At 35.4% G+C, this 20,778-nt stretch overlaps 1 protein-coding gene across 10 annotated transcripts in view; it reads right to left on the bottom strand.

The window, feature by feature from the left end:
- The window catches only part of KIAA1328 (KIAA1328 ortholog), a 355,545-nt gene that overhangs the window by 137,932 nt on the left and 196,835 nt on the right, over positions 1-20,778 (bottom strand). For 9 of the 10 annotated variants that reach the window (XM_053206692.1, XM_027068806.2, XM_027068807.2 and 6 more), the window contains 2 exons: positions 8,761-9,434; positions 555-662 (listed from right to left, as the gene is read on the bottom strand). In XM_053206692.1, the coding sequence (XP_053062667.1) occupies positions 555-662; positions 8,761-9,434 (782 nt within the window). The remainder of the gene's footprint in view (positions 1-554; positions 663-8,760; positions 9,435-20,778) is intronic. The other variant, XM_027068808.2, reaches the window with a different exon arrangement.

Here is a 20,778-nt window from a genome sequence, read left to right as displayed (position 1 = left end):
TATTAATATGCACTTTGAGTTTGTAGTTCCATTTATAGGAATCCATACCAAAGACATGGGTAGAGATAAAGTAAGAAATTTATTCTAGCAATGCTCTTCAAGGCATAATTTATAATAGCAAAACCTTATATTATCCAATAATAGGCTAATAGATGAATATTGAGCAATACTTGTCATACAATAAATATTTGTTGAATGAATATCAAGTTTTCATAAAATAAATTATGACATCAGAAAATATGTTACAGTGAAAAAGCAAAAATTAAAATTCAGCATAAGTATAATCTCTATTACTCAAAATAGAATATATTATTATAAAAGAAAGATAGAGGGAGAGGGCTCAAAGGATCATCTCTGAATGGTAGGATGATTTTTATTTTTTACACATTTCTGTATTGTTAAAAATTTTATAGTGAGAATGTATTTATTTATATTATCAGAAAACTGGACCTATATAAAGCTGTAAAAACATACCAAACATATCCTTAATATCTTTGCCTTAATATCTGTATCCTACATGTTCTTGCTTTCACCCACCCATAACTCAGGTTTACCTTGGTCCAGAGTCATCCCCATTCATATCCAGATTGAGTTCTCGGGGTTTAGTAAACTCTTTAGCAGCAACGAGTTCTCTTGACTTAAATACAGCTTGATTTCTTAACCTGGAAAAAAAAAATTAGAGGCTTTCTAATCCTTGGAACCTAAGCAACTGAATGGTAACCCTTGCAGGACCATATGCTTCCAGCTAGACCTCAAACAATTGTTTTCAAATTAAAACTTGATCTGTCAGAGCGCCAGGGTGGCTCAGTTGGTTGAGAGTCCGACTGTAGCTCAGGTCATGAGTTTGAGCTCTTTGCTGACAGCTCAGAGCCTGGAGCCTGCTTGGGATTCTGTGTCTCCCTCTCTCTCTGCCCCTTCTCAGCTCATGCTCTGTCTCTGTCTCTGTCTCTGTCTCTGTCTCTCTCTCTCTCAAAAATAAAATAAAACATTTAAAAAACCCAACAACCTCGATCTGTCAAAATAAATGGGCACTTCCTAAATACACACAGGATGTAAATAAAATAAACACAAATCAGTTTTACAGGAATTTCAATTTTCTTTATTTACAGAGGAGTTGGAGAACACTGAGTTGGTCAAAATATCATTTAAAACCTCAACACTATAGATGCTTTAGGAGTACTTTAAGTTTCTTCATTAGAAATTTCAAGTTTCTTTCTATTCACTCCTAAGCAAGTGTATTCTGATTATCAGAGTCTTAATGGGAATTCTAGTAACATTAAGTATCACTGACCATGCCCAATATATCCATAAAAGGCAAATATTTCTCATATTGTCAATTCAAAGAGCTGGGGCTATGTCTCACTGACCAATGTGTTTTCTTAAGATCATAGAAACTGAAAGAAATTCTATCCAGCAATGCTAACTAGCCCCATCCTCGATGTGCTGAGGAGGGAAGGCAGAGAAAGAAATTAGCATGTTCTACCAGAGTCTGGATGGCAATTAACCACTGGCACTTTTTCTACCCATATGTGACCTTTTCTACCCATTTTCTAAGTTTTTTTAGAAATATTCTCTGGCTCATTTTTAGAAATGAAATCTGTAGAAGTATATTCTTTAACTATGAAATAAAACCAGGAAGAGGGGAAAATATTATTAAAACAGCATTATCATTTCCATCATTGTCAAAGACATTCTTATAACTGCAACTAATTATGCACAGTAATAAACAAAGAAAAATATGTAGGGGGTGCCTGGATGGCTCAGTTGGCCAAGTGTCCAACTCTGGGTTTTAGCTCAGGTTATGATCTCAGTTTGTGAGATTGGGCCCTGCCAGGGGCTCTGAGCTGACAGCATGGAGCCTGCTTGGGATTCTCTCTCTCTCCCTCTCTCTCTGTCCCTCCCTCACTCTCTCTGTCTCAAAAATAAATAATCATTTACCAAAAAAAAAAAAATTAGATTAATTACCCTCTAGGAACTTAGAATTTTATAATAATATTTGGTAGTGACACATACATGGGTAGGTAAATGCAGAGAGCAGGGAAGCTATACTTCTATCAGACAAAATAGACAAATCAAAAATTGTAAAAAGACACAAAGAAAATCACTATATAATAATAAAAAGGTTGATTCATCAAGAGAATGTTAGCAATTGTACATATATGTGTATCTAACACAGCAACACCTAAATTTATTAAGCAAATACTAACATATCTGAAGGGAGAAACAGATAATTCAATAACAGCTTCAATACCCTACTTTCAACAATGGATAGATCATCCAGATGTTAAAGAAACACTGGACTTGAACTATGCTTTATATAAAATAGACCTGATAGACATATACAGAACATACCATCAAACAGCAGCAGAACACATATTCTTTTCAGGTATAAACAGAACATTTTCCAGGACAGATCATGTTAGGTCACAAAACAATTCTTAGCAAATTGAATAAAACTGAAATCATACCTTTTCCAAACATAATGTTATAAAACTAGAAGTCAGTAACAGGAGGAAATGGGAAAATTCACAATAAGTGTAAATTAAACAACACACTCCTGAACAACCAGTGAGTCAAAGAAGAAATCAACAGGGACACTAAAAAATATCTTGAAACAAATTAAAATCGAAACATACCAAAATTTATGAAATGCAGCAAAAACAGTTCTAAGAGGTAAGTTTATAGTTTTAAATGTCTATATTAAGGAAAAAGAAAGATCTCAGGGTGCCTGGGTGACTCAGTGGGTTAAGCATCTGACTTTGGCTCAGGTCATGATCTCGTGGTTCGTGAATTTGAGCCCTGCATCAGGCTCTGTGCTGACAGTCAGAGCCTGGAGTCTGCTTGGGATTCTGTGTCTCCCTCTCTCTCTGCCCCTCCCCCACTCACAGTCTATCTATACATATCAAAAATAAATAAACATTAAAAAAATGTTTTAAAAAGAAAAAATTAAGATCTCTAATAAACAACCTATAATTATACCTCAAGGAACTATGAAAAGAAAAACAAACCAGGGCCAAAGTTAGCTGAAGGGAGGAAATAACAATGGCCAGAGCAAAAATAAGAGACTAGAAAAATAATAGAAAGGATTACTGAAACGAAAAGCTGGTTTTTTGAAAGGATAAACAAAATTAACAAACTTTTGTTTGTTAGAAGAGAGGACTCCCAAAAAAAAGAAGAAATGAAAGAGAAGCCATTATAACTGATACCACAGAAACACAAAGGATCATAAGAGGCTACTATAAACAGTTACATGCCAAAATATTGGATAATCCAGAAGAAATGATAAATTCCTAGAAATATACAACCTTCCAAAACGGAATCATGAAGAAACAGAAAATCTTAACAGACCCAAAATGACTAAGGATTAGATTAAATCAGTGAGTAAAAATCTTATGACAAAGAAAAATCCAGGACTGGATAGTTTCACTGGTGAATTCTACCAAACATTTTAAGACGAATTAATACAAGTCTTTCTAAAACTCTTCCAAAAGATTGAATAGGCAGGAACACACCCAAATTCATTGTATAAGGCAGCATTATACTGATACCAAAGCCAGGTAAGGACACCACAAGAAAAAAAAAATAGGTCAATAATTCCAATTAATATAGATGAAAAGAAATCTCAACAAAATACTGTCAAAGGGAATTTACTACATTAATAGAATAAAAAACAAAAATCATATGATCATTTCAATAAAATGCAGAAAAAGCATTTGGCACAATCCAACATCCTTTCATGATAATAGCTCTCAAGAAATTGAGTATAGAAAGAACATAACATAATCAAGGGCCATATATCACAAGCCCACTACTAACACCATATTCAAAGGTAAAAGGTTGAAAACTTTTCCTTTAAGATTAGGGACAAGACAAGGATGTCCACTCTTGTCACTCTTCTACATAATACTGAAAGTACCAGCCCGAGCAATTAGGCAAGAAAAGCAAATAAAAGATATCCCAATCAGAAAGAAAAGTAAAATTTTCTCTGTTTGCAGATGGCATAACCTTATGTATAAAAAACAATGAAGATGCCATCAAACAACTGTTAGAACTAAAGAAGAAATTCACTAAAATTGCAGGGTACAAAAATCAACATACAAAAATCGGATGCATTTCTATACACTAACAATGAACTACTTAAAAAAAATAAATTAATAAATCAATCCCATTTACAGTTGCATCAAAAACAATACACTTAGAATAAAGTTAACCAAGGAGGTAAAAGATGTGTACACTAAAGCTATAAGGCACTGAGGAAATTGAGGAAAACACAAATAATGGAAAAATGTCTTGTGTTCATGGATTAGAAGAATCAGTATTGTTAAAATGTCCATATTACCAACAATAATCTACAGGTTGAATGCAATCCTTATCAATATTCCATTGGAATTTTTCACAGAATTAGAAAAAACAATTCTAAGATTTATATGGAACCAAAAAGACCCCAAATAGCCAAAGTAATCCTGAGAAAGAACAAAGCTGGAGGCTCCACACTTCCTAGTTTCAAACAATACAAAGCTATAGCAATCAAAACAGTGAAGGTATACAAACAGATATAAAGACAAACAGAACATAATAGAAAGCCCAGAAATAGACTTGAGCATATACGGTTTGTTACTCTTTGTTCAGCATACCAAGAATACACAATGCGGAAGGGATAGTCTCTTTCAATAAATGGTGTTGGGAAAATTGGATATCCACATGCAAAAGAATAAAAAATTAACTTGAACTGGATTAAAGACTTAAATATAAGACCTAAAACTGTAAAACTACAAGAAGAAAACGTAGAAAAAAACTTCTTGACATTAGTCTTGGAAATTATTTTTTGGATTTGACACCAAAAGATCAGGCAAAACTAGTAAAAATAAGTGGGACCACATCAAGATAAAAGGCTTCTGCACAGCAAAGGAAATAAATTATAAAAATGAAATATATATATATATATATATATACATACACATATAATCTCTCTCTCTCTCTCTCTCTCTCTCTCTCACACACACACACACACACACACACACACACACACACACACACATATGATAAAGGGTTAATATTCAAAATATATAAGGGACTTACACAACTTAATAGCAAAAAACGCCTAAATAATCCAATTAAAAAACTGGCAGAGGCACTGAGAAGACATTTTTCCAAAGAAGACATACAAGTTGACTCACAGGTACACGAAAAGTTACTTGACATCACTAATTGTCAGTGACATGCAAATCAAAACTACAGTGAGATATTGCCTCACACCTGTTAGATTGGCTTCGATCAAAAAGATAAAAAGATAACAAATGTTGGGCAGGATATGGAGAAAAGGGAATTCCTATACACAGGTGGTGCAAATGCAAATTGGTACAGCCATTATGAAAAACGGTATGGAGGTTTCTCAAACAAACCTTAAAAACAGAACCACCATATGATCCCACAATCCTACTTCTGGGTATCTGCACTCCCATGTTCATTGTCGCATTACTCATAATGGAAACAACCTAAGTGTCTGCTAACACATGAATGGGTAAAAAGATATATAAAAATATATATTATTCAGCCAGGAGAAAGAAGGAAATCCTGACTTTTGCAACACCATGGATGAACCTAGAGGAACATTACACGAAGTGAACACACCAACACACCAAAATATGTGAGTCATAGTTAAAACCGTGCTGAGAGGGAAATTTATAGCACTAAATGCTCCCACCAGAAAAGAAAAAAGTCTCCAAGTAATGATCTAAGCTCCCACCTTAAGAAATTTAAAAATACAAGAGCAAGATAAATCCTACACAAGCAGAAGGAAGAAAATATTAAGAAATGAATGAAACTAATAAATGAGACCAGGATTCCCTAGATACCAAAGTTAGACAAAGACAGTACACACACACACACACACACACACACACACACACACACACACACATACAGACCAAAATTCCTCATCAATACTGATGCAATGCCCTTAACAAACTCTTAGTAGATGGAATTTGGTAATATATAAAAAGTATTTTACACTATGACCAAATGGGACTTATTCCAGGAATGCAACACTAGGTCAATATTTAAAAATTAATAAATACAATCCACCATATTAGCAGGCTAAATTAAAAAAAAAATCACATGATCACATTAACTGATGTATAAACAGGATTTGAGGAAATTTAACAAACATTCATGATAAAAACTTTATATAACCTATAAGGAGAAAATTTGATAAATTAAACTTTATCAAAATTAAAAAAAAAACTTTTGCTCTGTGAAGGATCCTTTTAAGTAAGATGAAACAGACAATCCACAGAATAGAAGAAAATGTTTGCAATCCACCTATCTGAGAAAAGACATGTCTAGCATATATAAAAAGCTCTCAAAATTCAATAAATCTCAAGAAATCCAAATAGAATATAGACAAAAGATACTACAGAGACAATTTACCCAAAAAGATGGAAGAAAAACAAACAAGCAAATGAAAAGTTTTTCAACATCACCAGCCATTAGGGAAATGCAAGTTAAGACCACAGTGAAATATCACTACACAGAGATTAGAATAGGCAAAATAGAAATTTGTGACAATTCCAAACGCTGGTAAGGATGTGGAGAAACAATTTCTTATACATTGGTGGTGAAGACATATTTTATACTAAATATAGTATAAGCTAAGTATACATTTAATTTTTAAAACTAAATATATACTTATCATATGATCTAGCAATCACATTCTTAACTTTTATTTGTAGAAATGAAAACCTTAGTCCACACAGAAACTTGTATAAAGATGTGTGTAGCAGCTCTCCTCATAATAGGCAAAGAACCAAGTTGTCCTTCAATAGATAATTGGTTAAACAGATCATGGTATAACCATATCATGGACTACTACTCCACAATCAAAAGGCACAACATATGTTACAACCTAGATGAATCTCAAGAGCATTATACTGCGTGAAAAAAAAGCCAACATCGAAAGTTCATACACTGTATAATCCCATTTATATAACAATCTCAAAATGCCAAAATTATAGAAATAGACAACAGATTTCTAAGGGTTAAGGATGGTAGGGGCAGAAGAGGGTGGACAACTCAAATGGGGTAGTAAACAGGAAACCCTGGTGTTGCTGAAATAGTTCTATAGTTTGATTGTTGTGATGGTTACACAAGTCCACACGTGGTAAAATGCATGGAACTAGACACATTGTACCAAAATTGATTTATTAATTTTGATATTGTATTCTAGTTATGTAAGATATAGCCATTGGGAGAAACTGGGAGGACCTCTCTGTACTATTTATGCAACTTCCTGTTAATCTATAATTATTTATTGAAAAGTTTATAAATATCTATAAATATGTATAAGCTTTTACAATTTATGCATACACAAAACTTGCTGAAAAACTGTATTTCATAGCTCTCTCATCTAAGCTAGGATGATCAAGATAACAATAAAGACTTTATTGTCATTATGCAGTATTATTTTAATAAATAGAGCTATTCAAATGAACACAATGTCTATTTATTGTCATTACATAGCATTATTTCAGTAAACAGTGCTATCCAAGTGAACATGAAACCTGTTTTAAAATTATGCAGTCTGCTGGACTATGCCCTCTTTAATGACCACATTGGATTCATTTCTCTATCCTAAGTGCCTAGAACCATTTCTTACATATCATAGGCATTCAATAAATGTTAGTTAAATAAAGTTCTTGAGAGAGATTAGACATTAACTGGAGGATTAGAGATTGGGGTCATCAAACTGAAGCAATCTTTTGACCTTTGGTGAAAATCTTGTTATAAGAGCCTTCATTTTCAGTTATGTTAAGAGCCGCCAGCTTTCAACAGTGAAGAACAGAACTGTCAGATCATGAATAAAGAGAAAGTGGCAGAGCACTTCTGGTTCCAAGCAAAGCATTACACTAAAGGAAAAATTCCAAGAAAGAACTCTCAAAGATATTAGAATCTAAAAAATATTGGCAGAATCTGTGAGTGAGAGACAATTAACTCTAAGAACTAAAAGACAATGACATTTGTACTAAGTGTGTCTGTATAGGATGTATGTGTCTGCATAGAATGTATGAATGTGTACAAAGGGGAAATGGTAAGTTTGATCAAGAAGGAAATGGCAGGGATATATATATACAAGCACTTCTCTCTGAAAACTTGTAATTTATTATTTATTTATTTATTTATTTATTTATTTATTTATTTAAGTTTATGTATTTATTTTGAGAGAGAGAGAGAGAAGAGTTCAAATGTGGGTAAGTTTATAGGAATTGGTTATTGAACAGGTTATGTTTCATGACGAGAAAAGGTTGAATTTAGAAGGCTCTTATCATTTGTTACATTTTATATTATGGTGGATAGACACAAATATGGTATGATGACAGTTAATCACTCTGCTTCACAATCTGATTCCACATCCTGAAGTCTCAAATTTTTACTTCATGCCTAATAGTCTCCATAATGACCTCAAATAGCAGAAGATTTTATGTAACAATATCTTTTAAAAATATTCTCTTTAGAATCCAGCGAAAGTTACAATGGACTGCTCAGAGGTAGATATTCTAGGCTAACATTTGGGAAGATGGGGTAATGTTCTAAGTCTTCCAAAGAAGATCATAGAATTTACTTAGTCATCATAGTTAGTATGCATCTTGAGGAAGCCAAGACCCCAAGGAACCTCTGTGCCTTTGCAACTTTATATTAGTACAAGAGTCATTTTACACGGAGTTCTCCAAGCTAGACATTGCTGAGAGAACAGGTAAGACTCACCAATTATAATCCAGTCGAGACTGATGAAGCTGCTGCTGTTTCAGGAGAAGCTTTGTCTCCTGCTGGGTCAGCAGATGCTGAAGGCGCTCTTTTTCAATTTCCAGCTCCATTTTCTGAAGCATAAGTTGCTGCCTTCTATTTTCCGAGAGTTGCTTTCTGACATCAGTTTCACTAGCCTGCTGTGTTCCTTGACCATGCAGCAGGGATGCCCAGGAAAGCCCACAATTATTGCATGATTCCAGATGTGTTTTGGAATATTGAGGGGCCATGTGCGTAGGATGACTTTCATGAACATGATCTTCATTTTCAGAAAGTCTATGACCACAACACTGACTGGATGGAGAAGGCTTCAGGTGTTGGCATTGTTTCATCTTCAATTCCGCTGGTGGGGCTTTCTCTGTAGGGACTGCGTCTACTAGTTTTCTCCCTGGGGATCCATAATCACATGTTCTGGTCTCTAATGGCACCCTGTCTTGGTCCTCTTTAGGACAATGAAAATCTGCTGGCTTCAAAGAATTATTCTTAAACTCCACAAGGGATTCTGAAGCGGAGGCTTGAATTCCAGACATAGGCCTCTGCTTGGTTTGATAGCAGGTTTGTGATTTGGCTACACTCAAGTAGGAGCCATCCAGTTCCATAGCTGAAGACCGAAGAGTGCTCTTCCTATTGGATACCTAAAAGGAACCACAAGATCATTTGTCAAATAAGAGCACACTGAAAGGAGTTCTTTTGACTTTTCAGAAATCAGTGATACATGTTTCTCAAAACAAAGCTCTTGTTCTGTCTTCTTAATAAATGATAGTATTCACATAGCTAAACAGACATGTGCCACAAAGCCAAACCCATTTTCAAACAATCTACATTTCAGTAAATCCAGAAGTAAAAGAAAAAGAAAGTACTTCTATTTGCTGTTTAAGCAAGATTCCAGGAGTTGGAAATAATGAGTTTTACATAGAATCAACTTTGAGAAGAGGCAAAAGCATTAAATGCTAAGGTCTTAAAATGTTTACTTTTAAATACTAAGCCAAGAAATCCACTCAGCCACCTTAAATACCCTTTGAAATGTCCTTTGTTTGTCCATTACACACAATGAGATTTGATGTAAAACAGTTCGTCTTATACTGAATAGGATGTTAGTTACCGCCAGAAATTTGATGAGTTTTTATAAGTATCTTTAGAGCACACAGATAAAACCAAGCACTTTCCAAAAAATATGATTCTAATCAAAAGCGGTTATTTAAATACAAAACATATTTAATTTCAGCTATAAACATAAGTGATTTTTCAGTTAAGCTATTCGAGTGATCATAGCCTGACAGAACTCAGGCAGAAAGGAAGCAGTTGCAAATTACCTTTGGCAGGCCAATAGCATGAGCTTTCCCAGCATTTTAGCCTCACGCCTGTTCTATCAGGGAGAGCAAAACTTAGCTTATATCAGTGATTCTCTAACTTTAGCATGTATCAGAATCACCTGGAGGAATTGTCAAATGTGAATTTCTGGGCTTCATTCTTAGGGTTTCCAATTCAGTAAGTATGGAGCAGAGTTAAGTGAAGCTGTGTTTTTAACAAGTTGCCAGATGATGCTGATGTTGCTAATCTGGCACCACACTTTGAGAACCACTGGTGTCACGGGACATCTGACTCCTCCTGTGTCCCTCTTATAGGACTGTTTTGGTAACACTGGCCTCATCCAGGTAATCCTAGATAATTCCCTCATCTCAAAATCCTTAAGTTAACCACATCTATAAAGTCTCTTGTCATACAAAATCCTTTGTGTCATATAAAGAGACTTTCACAGGTTCCAGGAATTAGGACATGGACATATTTGGGGGGCATTATTCAGTCTGCCACAACTTCTTTTTAAATTAGAACTAAATCATAAACAGTTGAGATGGTTACCTTATTCTAGAGACATGGAATAAATGAATAATTGAGATCCCTAGCAGAAGGGAGAAAAAAAAAAAATCCCACCAATTTACCTTGTAATAGTTGAGATGATCTGATTGGAAAAAAATGTCAACAGATATACAGCAACACCATGTTTCCTATATTCTTTTTTAAATACATTTTTAAAATGTTTATTTATTTTGAGAGAGAAAGAGAGAAAGAGAAAGAGAGAATCTCGAGCAGGCCCCAAGCTTGGCTCAGGGCCCAACTCGGGTTCAATCCCACGACTGTGAGATCATGACCCAAGCCAAAACCAAGATACTTAACCGACTGAGCCACCCAGGCATCCTTGTTTCCTATCTTCCGATAAAAGAGGATTATCAGAATTATTATATTATTATAATATGTTATATTATAATAATGATTCTTAAGACTGAGTTTCTAAAACAATACTAAAGGAGTTCTATTCAAATGAGAATGACCCATATCTAGGAAGGAGACTTGGTCCTCTTCAAAGAAGACACACAATCCTTTACACTGAGTAGGTGACACGGAGTAGATTGCAAGCTACGGAGAAGAAACTAGTCCTAGGGCAAAATTTATGATAAACTACCTCATAAAAAAAATTAACCTCATTTTACAACTAAAGGGAAACTCCAGTCCACATTAATCTCCCCTACTCTGAACTTCTGTAGCACTTACTGTCAAAACAAATATTTAACATTTATCATCTGCTACTCTGTATGGTAAGCTATCTTTTCATAGAATTATATTTAAAAATGACAGGTGAATTTTTTAAAGGTCTGGAAACTTAAATCCACTCTTTTACATTGTCCTGTATTTCCTAATCCATGTGTTGGCAACTTAACAATGGCATGTATGTATTATTTTATATTCTTATTTTTGTTCCTCAGCATTATTTACATATGTGCATCTTTAGATACTGATACAGCTGATACTTATGTTAATGGTACTGATTATTAAATTACTCATAAATGTCACATATTTGGAATATTTAAAAATGTTTTTTTGGAAGTGTCAGGTATTTGGAATATTAAAAAAATACTTTTGTTGGTAGTTAACTTTTTATGTTTATGAGAAGCAGTTCAACTTAATGATTTTGATGCACACTTTGCTTAAAGAGAACACTCCTTGCCAGTTACTGATGTGACTGTGCATGTTGGTAGGCAGAATTCTAAGATGGTCCCCAAGATTCCTGTCCTCTTTGTGTGCCCACGTGGTATTATCTCCTCCCCTTGAATGTGGGTATAACTTGTGAACGTGATGAGATATTAATCCTATTATTATGTTAGAGTATATGACCAAAGGGACATTACAGATTAACTCAGGCTCCTCCTAATCAGTAGAGTTTGAATTAATAAAAAGGAGATTATCTTTTATGGGCCACACCTAATCAAGTAAGTCCTTTATAAAAGGGTCTTGTGCCCTCCCTAAGATCAGAGATTGGCTTTGAAGAAACAAGCTAACATGTTATGGGAGGACCAATGAAGGGGGTCATGTGGCAATGACCTCTGGAGCAGAAGGCAGTTTCCAGCCAACAGCTAGCAAAAAATGAGACATCAGGAAACTAAATTCTGCCAACAAGCACGTGAGCTTGGAAGGGGACCTAGAGCTCCAGATGAGAATGCAGCCCAACTGTTACCCAGACTGCAGCTTTCTAAGACCCCAAGCAGAGGACCCAACCAACCTGCACCTGACTCATGACCCATAGAAATGGTGAGATAATAAATGTGTGTTGTATTAAACTAGTAAATTTGTAGTATTTTGTTGCACAGCAATAAAAAAATGAATAAAGCACCTTTTTCAACTTGCCTGACCCTCAGTTTTCTCATCAGTAAAACAGGGATCAAAAACAGCATCTACCTTAAAACTGAACATGGTGGACAGATGGGCACTTATCAAGGTTGCCATTTCATAAGGATACTGATTTACAAAAAGGAAAAAAAAAAACCCTTATATTTACCCAAACGTTTTTCAAGGAGAACCTTATGGGGTATGTGCCGGGGAGGGGCAGGGGGGAAGTGAGATTTCCAAGGGACATGTACAGTTACAATGATTACCTTAAATTGTCTTCTAAAACAAATGAGTTTGGTTATCCAGCTTTATTTTGCTACAGTGAGGCTTGCAAGTTGGGTCAGTGTTGAAATGCTTTAGATAATAGACAGGTTCTTCATGTTTGTCCTCATTACAAAATATGTCTTACCCTGACATCTTGCCTTGCCTCTTAGGGCTATTGTGACGACTGGATGAGATCATTCACACAAAGTGCTTTGGATATTGCCAATCTACAGTCAGTATTCAAACAATGTTTCCTATTATAATTATTACTACTGTTACTAGCATTGACTTCTCTGCCCCAACAACTTTTGCAGTCAGGGCTCTATTTACTTCCGCTGTATGTATGTATGTATTTACTTCCGCTGTATGTATGTATGTTCCGCTGAGGCTTGCATATACTACATTCTCAATAACAAGGGGCTGACTGTATCAGATAAGAAGAAAAGTCAAGTTGGGGTATGCGTCCCAGAAAATTAGAAATGAAAATCAGAATCCATGATTAGGCTGAATTATGTGCTACTAAGGAAAATGAAGAGAGGAGAAATAGAAAACTGCCTGTTAGGATCTGAATATAAGAAATTAAGTTATTTTATTATTAGTGAAGTGAAGACAAATATTGCCTCTGGGACACATGGAAGTCACAACGGGCCCAATGAAACAGATGTGTTTTTCTTTCTGGAGCTGCTGCACCATGCTTTCTATGAGATGTTTACAAATGTAACCTCTTTTAACTAAGGCTTAAACTAACAAATCCCAAACCGCTGTCTCTGGCATATGGGTTTGATATGAATTTTTCAGATACATCACACTAATTTAGGAACCAATAATTTTTTTAATGGAGGCATAATTTACATATACTAAAATGCACACATCTTAAGTGTACAGCTTGATGAATTTTTACATTTGCATATACCCATGTAATCATCATTACCCCAGAAAAGATCCCTGTGCCCTTTCTAGTCAAACCAACCTCCTCATACTCCCAGAGGTAACCATTATTCTCACTTCTATGACCATAGATTAGTTTTGCCTATGTTTAGCTTCACATAAATGGAATCATATGGCATGCTACTCTTTTGTGGCTGGCTTCTTAAGCTCAACATAATTTTGCATGTTTATTTTTGAGAAAGAGAGAGAGAGAGAAAGAGAAGGGGGTGGGGCAGAGAGAGAGCACAGAGGATCCGAAGTGGGCACTGCACTGACAGCAGAGAGAATGTTGTGGGGCTCTAACTCACCAACCAGGAGATCATGACCTGAGCCGAAGTCGGTCACTTAACCAACTGAGCCACCCAGGAGCCTCATTAAGTTCAACGTAATTTTGAATTTCTTTTATGTTTCTGTGTGTATCAATAGTTCATTCTTTTATATTGCTGCATAGTATTTCATTGTATGAATATACCAAAATTTGTTTATTCATTCTCTTATTGGATTAGGTTGTTTCTGGTTTAGGGCTACTGCGAATAAAACTGCTAGCAATATTCTTACACAAAGTCTTTTTTTGACATACATATTTATTTTTCTTGGGTGCCAGGTAGGCATATGTTTGACTTTATTAGAAACAGTCAGAGTGGTCCATCTGTTTTACATCTCCATCAGCAAAGTAAAAGAGTCCCAGTTGCTTCTCATTCACACTTACATTTGATACTATGTTTTTATTTTTAGCCAATCTGGTGTGTAGTGAAATCTTATTGTGATTTTATTTTTCATTTCCCTGATATGTAATGATAATTAATTAACATATGCTTATTGGCCATTTGGATATCTTGTTTTGTGGAGTGCTTGTTGAAACCAATACCCTTAAATAATTCAAAATAATTTTTAAAAATTTAAAAATAAATGTTTATTTATTTTTGAGAGAGAAAGAATGTGAGTGGGGGAGGGACAGAGAGTAAGGGAGAGAGAATCCAAAGAAGGCTCTGAGCTATCAGCACAAAATCCAACTTGGGGCTCAAACCCATGAACCGTGAGATCGTGACCTGAGCTAAAGTTGGATGCTAAACTGACTGAGCCACCCAGACATCCCAAAATAACTTTTAAAGGACTGAGATGGGAAATGGAAAATGAAGGTCAGAGAAGATACCTTTATGCAAATTTTTACTGATGAGAGAACTGGGTTCTAAATATTCACTTTCACTGACCATTGAACTGAACTAAACATAGAGTTTACTATGTACTATGCTAAATGTTTTACATACTCAACCTATAATTCTTGATCATGACCTGAGCAAAAATCAAGAGTTGGGTGCTTAACTAACTGAGCCACTCAGGTGCCCCACAGCCTGTAATTCTTAACAACTCTATAAGGTAGTTATTAGAGTTACCAATTTGCATATGAGATAATGAAGTGCACTGAAGCAACACAACTTTCCCAAGATCCCATCAACACTATATTTGAGATAAATGGGAATATGAATCACTCCAAATCTGTCTTCCATTTCTCCATAATGTAGCTTTTTAAAAAAAAATTCGTTAATATGAAATGCTATTAAGCATAGAAAAGTTTAATCATCTCAGTGAATAATAATAAGTGAATAAGAAGAAGACAATGTCCACCCACATAACCACTATCCAAGAAACAGAAAGCCGTCTGTATGCAGAAGACCCTGCACAATCTCTACTCTCTACCTCTCCTGTCCAAGGGAATTACCGTATTGACTTTTATGGGAATAACTTCTCTGCTTCATACTTCCCTACTTAAAAGTCCATACCGGAATTTGGTTTTACCTGTTTATTTTTAAAGTATAAATGGAATAACATGAAATACATTTTGTGTCTGACTTCTTTACCCAACATTATAATTAGGAAGTTCATACATGATATAGAATGTGGCTGTAATTTGTTTGTTTTCATCAAAGATTTGCAAAGTTAGCAAACTTCTGTAAAGGGCCAGTTAATAGACCTTTTAGTTTGCAGTCCATATGGTCTTTGTCATAACTACTCAGTTCTGCTTTTGTAGTGTGAAAGCAAGAGACAATACATAAATGAAAGACTGGTCCAGTAAAACCTTATTTACGGACACTGAAATCTGAATTCCAGGTAGTTTTCCCATTTTATGAAATATTCTTCACCCCCCCCAACCATTAAAAAAGTTAAAAACCATTCTTAACTCATGAGATTGGATTTGTCCTGCTATATTTTGCCATTTGAACCTGATGATTACATTGAGTGCTCCTCCCATTAAAGGATTCCATGAATATACTAAGATACGCTTAAAACCCATCACAATGACTTGTAAAGGGCTGTCAAGAATTATCTGCGTGATGAAAATTAGTTGAATGGAGTGCTTAATCAGAGATGAACAAAATGATATTTAGGAGAAAAGAAAAGCATGCAGAAGAGGCAGGAAAACAAATGGTATAAATGAAAAAATAAGTTTAGACAGGATAATGAGATCTGTAGATCACAACAAATAAAGAAGTTGAGTTCAAGGGGCACCTGGTGGCTTAGTTGGTTGAGCATCCAACTCTTGATTTCAGCTCAGGTCATGATATCAGAGTCATGGGATCAAGTCCTGCGTTGGGCTCTGCTCTAAGCGTGGAGCCTGCTTAAGATTCTACTTCTCTCTCTGATCCTGCCCCACTCACTATCTCTCAAAACAAACAAACAAAAAATTATTCTGTTAAAAAAATTGAGTTCAAAATGGTAGCATGTTAGGATTTGTATTATATAAAAGGTACCACAAACCTTGACTACACTTTAAGACTCTACAAGTGGCACAAATAAAGCCAATAAAGTCTTAGATGGGATATGATATGGGATCCATAGCACAAAAGAAAGATGAGGAGAAAATGCAGGCATTTTTGGCTTATGACATAATTGGAGTACAATGTCTTTTAACTTGGGTAGATACATACTTATGACAACATAAAAAAAATAAGTAACAGGAGACAAACAAAACATGAGAAGAGTATAAAAAAATGTTTAAAAAATGTGAGAGACTTAGCTTGGACACAATGAAGAATTTTCTGAGAGTGGAAGTTAGTAAATTTCTGAGCTGGAAGAGGGTTTTCTGAATCTTTAAGATACTTTCTTAAATATGCCATTAAAAAGACTTCATAGGAAACAAAGATGTCTCTAAACACTATGATGTGTCGTCTTGTATACACATTCACATGTACAGCTATCATGTATGCACAAGCATATACACGAACACACACAATCACATACTATTCCTATGGTGATACAAAGCTTTTCAGTGTTCTCACATGTTAAAAAAAAATCTGCAGTATTGCTTTGTGAAATACGATCAACAAGTATATTTTGTAAGTTTCTGCAAATCATTTTTACAGGCCTGGCCAATCTCTCTGCTATGAAGCCATAAGAAAAGAGGTGAATTAAACTGCAGTAATTATTTCTTGCAACAGGTAGTTATTTTGCATGATTAGGAAGTGATTATTTATAATGCTTTTGTGAATTGTTAACCACAGAATTAGTGGTTAACAATATCAATAAATATTATTGATCTATTTATGATATTCATGTCTCTAATGGCAAATAATAATAATTTACTATCCTGGCAAACACCCTATTAACAATCCTCACATTCCCACAGATAGCCTTATAAGAATGAAAATCTCAAATTTATAACTTCAAAATTTCCCCCTGTGCTCTTTATTTAATGAGGAGTCAGAAATTCAAGACCTATATTAAATATTTCTAAACCTAAATTACTGTGTGTGGGACAGGTCATTGCATTACCCAGAACATTTGGAATGAATGTGAAATAAGGCATAGAACGACATGCTGCATTTTTAAAGTTGGCCTTCCATGGACCAGTTGTCAAGCTGACAGAAGCTGTGTAATGCAACAGCTGCACTGTGTGGTTTGCCAAAGTCTCATCCCAAATAAATGTTCGTTCTCCCCAGTGCAATTAACTCTCCTATACTGGCAGATTTCGCTAGAAGATCATCAAGGTAGATTACCTTCCAGCGTTATGAACTAAATACTTACAGGTGTTGTATCATCAGTTATAACTTACAAACTTTTGCATTTGGGAAGACATCCAGGCAAATGAATCATCTAATTTATGAATTATTTATAAGAAATTCACAGCATGCTCCTGGCATCATCCATGGCCTTTTCCAGGTCATATGACACCAATTAGAGCTGAATTTTAAATTATTCAATAACCTGAACTCTCTTGTCATTTAACATATAGATATCAATGCAGTAAACAAGTTAAATCTAATGGGCCCTAGAGGTTTAAGCTTCTCTGCTGCTCAGCAGCTGAAGCTGTAGGCTATCAATGGAAGAGAAAAATAACAGAATGCAGCAGTCAAATGCATTTGCAAGGCTCTAATGACTTATTCTAGTTCCCACAGGGATTGTGGCACAACCTAGGATTATTGAATCTAAAAGACATTAAAGTCAATAATTATGAGATTTAAAAGGATATAGATATAGACACATGATAATGTACAGATGACAGAGTACTAGCAGCACATACCAAATGCACTACCAACTTTTAGGATGTGTACACCAGAAGTGTGCCAAAATTTCCAACTGTAACTACCAGACTCAGAAAAGGCTAAACCTCATAACATTTAATCATTTCTACCTTTCTTGAAAGTTGGAATGTGTTGATTTGCTGTAAAAATGAATGAGAGCACGGAAGAACTGACAGCATACTTGAGGTGAGGTCAAAAGACCTTGATTGGAATTCTAGTATGCCACTTAGGAGTTCTGTTATTTTTGGAAAGTCACTTTACATCTCTTAGGCAGTTTAGATGTTTGTAAAATAAGGGGCTGGGTTTGACAATTTCTAAAGCTTATGCTATCTTTAAGAGCTAAGAAACCCAGGGATTGGATTGTTATACCCCAAGGAGATGAAAGAAAAGAAAAGGGTTAGATGAAAAATTATACCAATCAATAAAGCTTCAGCTATTAACTAACAGAATTACTGCAAAATACTGGATGTCCCTTGATTCTATTTCCCCTGACAAATTCTGTGGGTTGTTTTAGCAATTTTTAAAATGCTTATTTATTTATTTCGAGAAAGTGAGCAGAGGAGGTGCAGAGAGAGGGAGAGAGAGAGAATCCCAAGCAGGCTCTGCACTGTCAGTGCAAAGCATGATACTGGATTCGAACCCATAAATGGTGAGATCATGCCTGAGCCGAAATCAAGAGTGGGATGCTTAACCGACTGAGCCACCAAGGTGCCCTGCAAATTCTGTGTTTTAACACTACTGCCTTATGTGATTTACACACTAGAAAACTTAAATCAGCCTCTTATCTGGTCATTAAATTTGAAAGAGATACAAATGAAAATTGAATAAGACAAATGTATAGTTGTGAAGATAGTCCCAGATACTTGGATGAGATTTAAATATTTTGAAGGGATAGGATAACCATTCACCACAGAAATATATAAGTGATACTGATTCAAATTGCTTTACCATACATGATTATAAATGGTAAAAGAAAAAAAAAGCAGATTTATACATGGTTTTCTAAATCTACCAAAGGAAACAGATGCACAAGGCTAGTTTTAACTCAATGAAGATCAGAAAGACGATGAAATAATGTTATAGAGAAAATGAAACAAAGACAAATTAGAAGTGGTGAGGACAAACTTCACATGCATAAACATGAAAAGAAAACATACTGGATATTAAAGCCAACTGTACTTAGATTTGGTTATGGATGCAGCACAAGAAAATCATCCTTAAAAGTTCACACTAATTTTCCTGTGCACCCTCTTGGCTTTATGTTTATAGGGTGTATCCTGGGGCTCCAAGCAGAGCTCCCCCTGGTCTGTTTATGGTCCTCTCTTCTGTAGCTCCAGTGACAGCCTCAAGAATGGAAATAAGAAGTGAATGAAGGCAGTTCAATGTAGTTCATTTTAAAGGAAGCAAGCAAGATTAGTTTGTGTCAAATGAAAGGAATTCTTAATATACTTTCTAGAAAACATAAAGTTAACACCATGTGAACATAACCAACTGTCCCTGAAGGGGAGGTCAGGGTTAGAACTATGTTTATGTTGTTGGCTGAGGGAAAAAAGTATCTGTGTTGTATCTTTGAAACTAGCAAGTAAAAATAAACTCTGCTGAAAAAGAATATTTAAGAAATACCAAGAAATATAACCCCTGGTGTACTTGTAGGAAACAGGAGGGAGGGAGAACCAGCCTGTTGTTTATTACACCAAGATTTCCTGAAATGAATCACAGCCGTTTTACTAAAGATTAGAGTCTGCTATATGCTTTTTTCCCCTATATAAGTGGTTGCAGACCAGGGATATTGAAGAGATCTAATGAGAAGCATTTCTGAAAGCACAGGGAACTAGCAAACCAGAAAGATTTAAGGTAACCAACCTTAAAGGGCTAGCCCTTCCTTGGGGACTCAAGATTTATTTTAGAAATCTTAGTCCTTTAAATGCATACAGCTAAGTCCTGACTTTAAAAAATTTAGGACATTACTTATTAGCTAGTTTAGTGTACTACAAAAAAATCAAGAGAAGAGACTTCATTTAGAACTTAATAAAAAAATAAGTGATGCAATTTCCATGTGCTCAAATGCCCTGGCTCCTTTTTAGTCTTCCAAATGCAACTCCGAAATGCTTCCAGGCTGGTTTGGCCTGGTTTAGCACCACTTCCTGCTATTGTGGCTTCCCCACCCCCCAGCTCACCTTGGTTTTGCCTTCCCCAGGAGGATTTTGTTCCGCCCTTTATTGTTGTATTCATTTCATCCTGCTCTGTAACAGTTCAACGTTAGCTGTTTTCACATCTCGAAGTTTCCCTGTGATGTGTAAGTATTTACACTTTTTTTTTTAATTTTTCTTAATGTTTATTTATTCTTGAGACGGAGAGAAACAGCATGATCGGGGTAGGGTCAGAGAGAGAGGGAGACACAGAATCCAAAGCAGGTTCCAGGCTCCAAGCTGTCAGCACAGAGCTGGACGTGGGGCTCGAACTCAGGGACCTTGAGATCATGACCTGAGCTGAAGTCGGACGCTCAACCGACTGAGCCACCCAGGCGCCCCAGTATTTACACTTCTTATGCAAACTATAAACTGTTTGAGAGCAGAGATATCAAAAGATACCGTTACTTTTGTTT

This window comes from Acinonyx jubatus, chromosome D3, assembly GCF_027475565.1.
Source record: "Acinonyx jubatus isolate Ajub_Pintada_27869175 chromosome D3, VMU_Ajub_asm_v1.0, whole genome shotgun sequence".
Classification (NCBI taxonomy): Eukaryota; Metazoa; Chordata; class Mammalia; order Carnivora; family Felidae; genus Acinonyx; species Acinonyx jubatus.
This window is presented reverse-complemented; position numbering and strand designations above follow the sequence as displayed.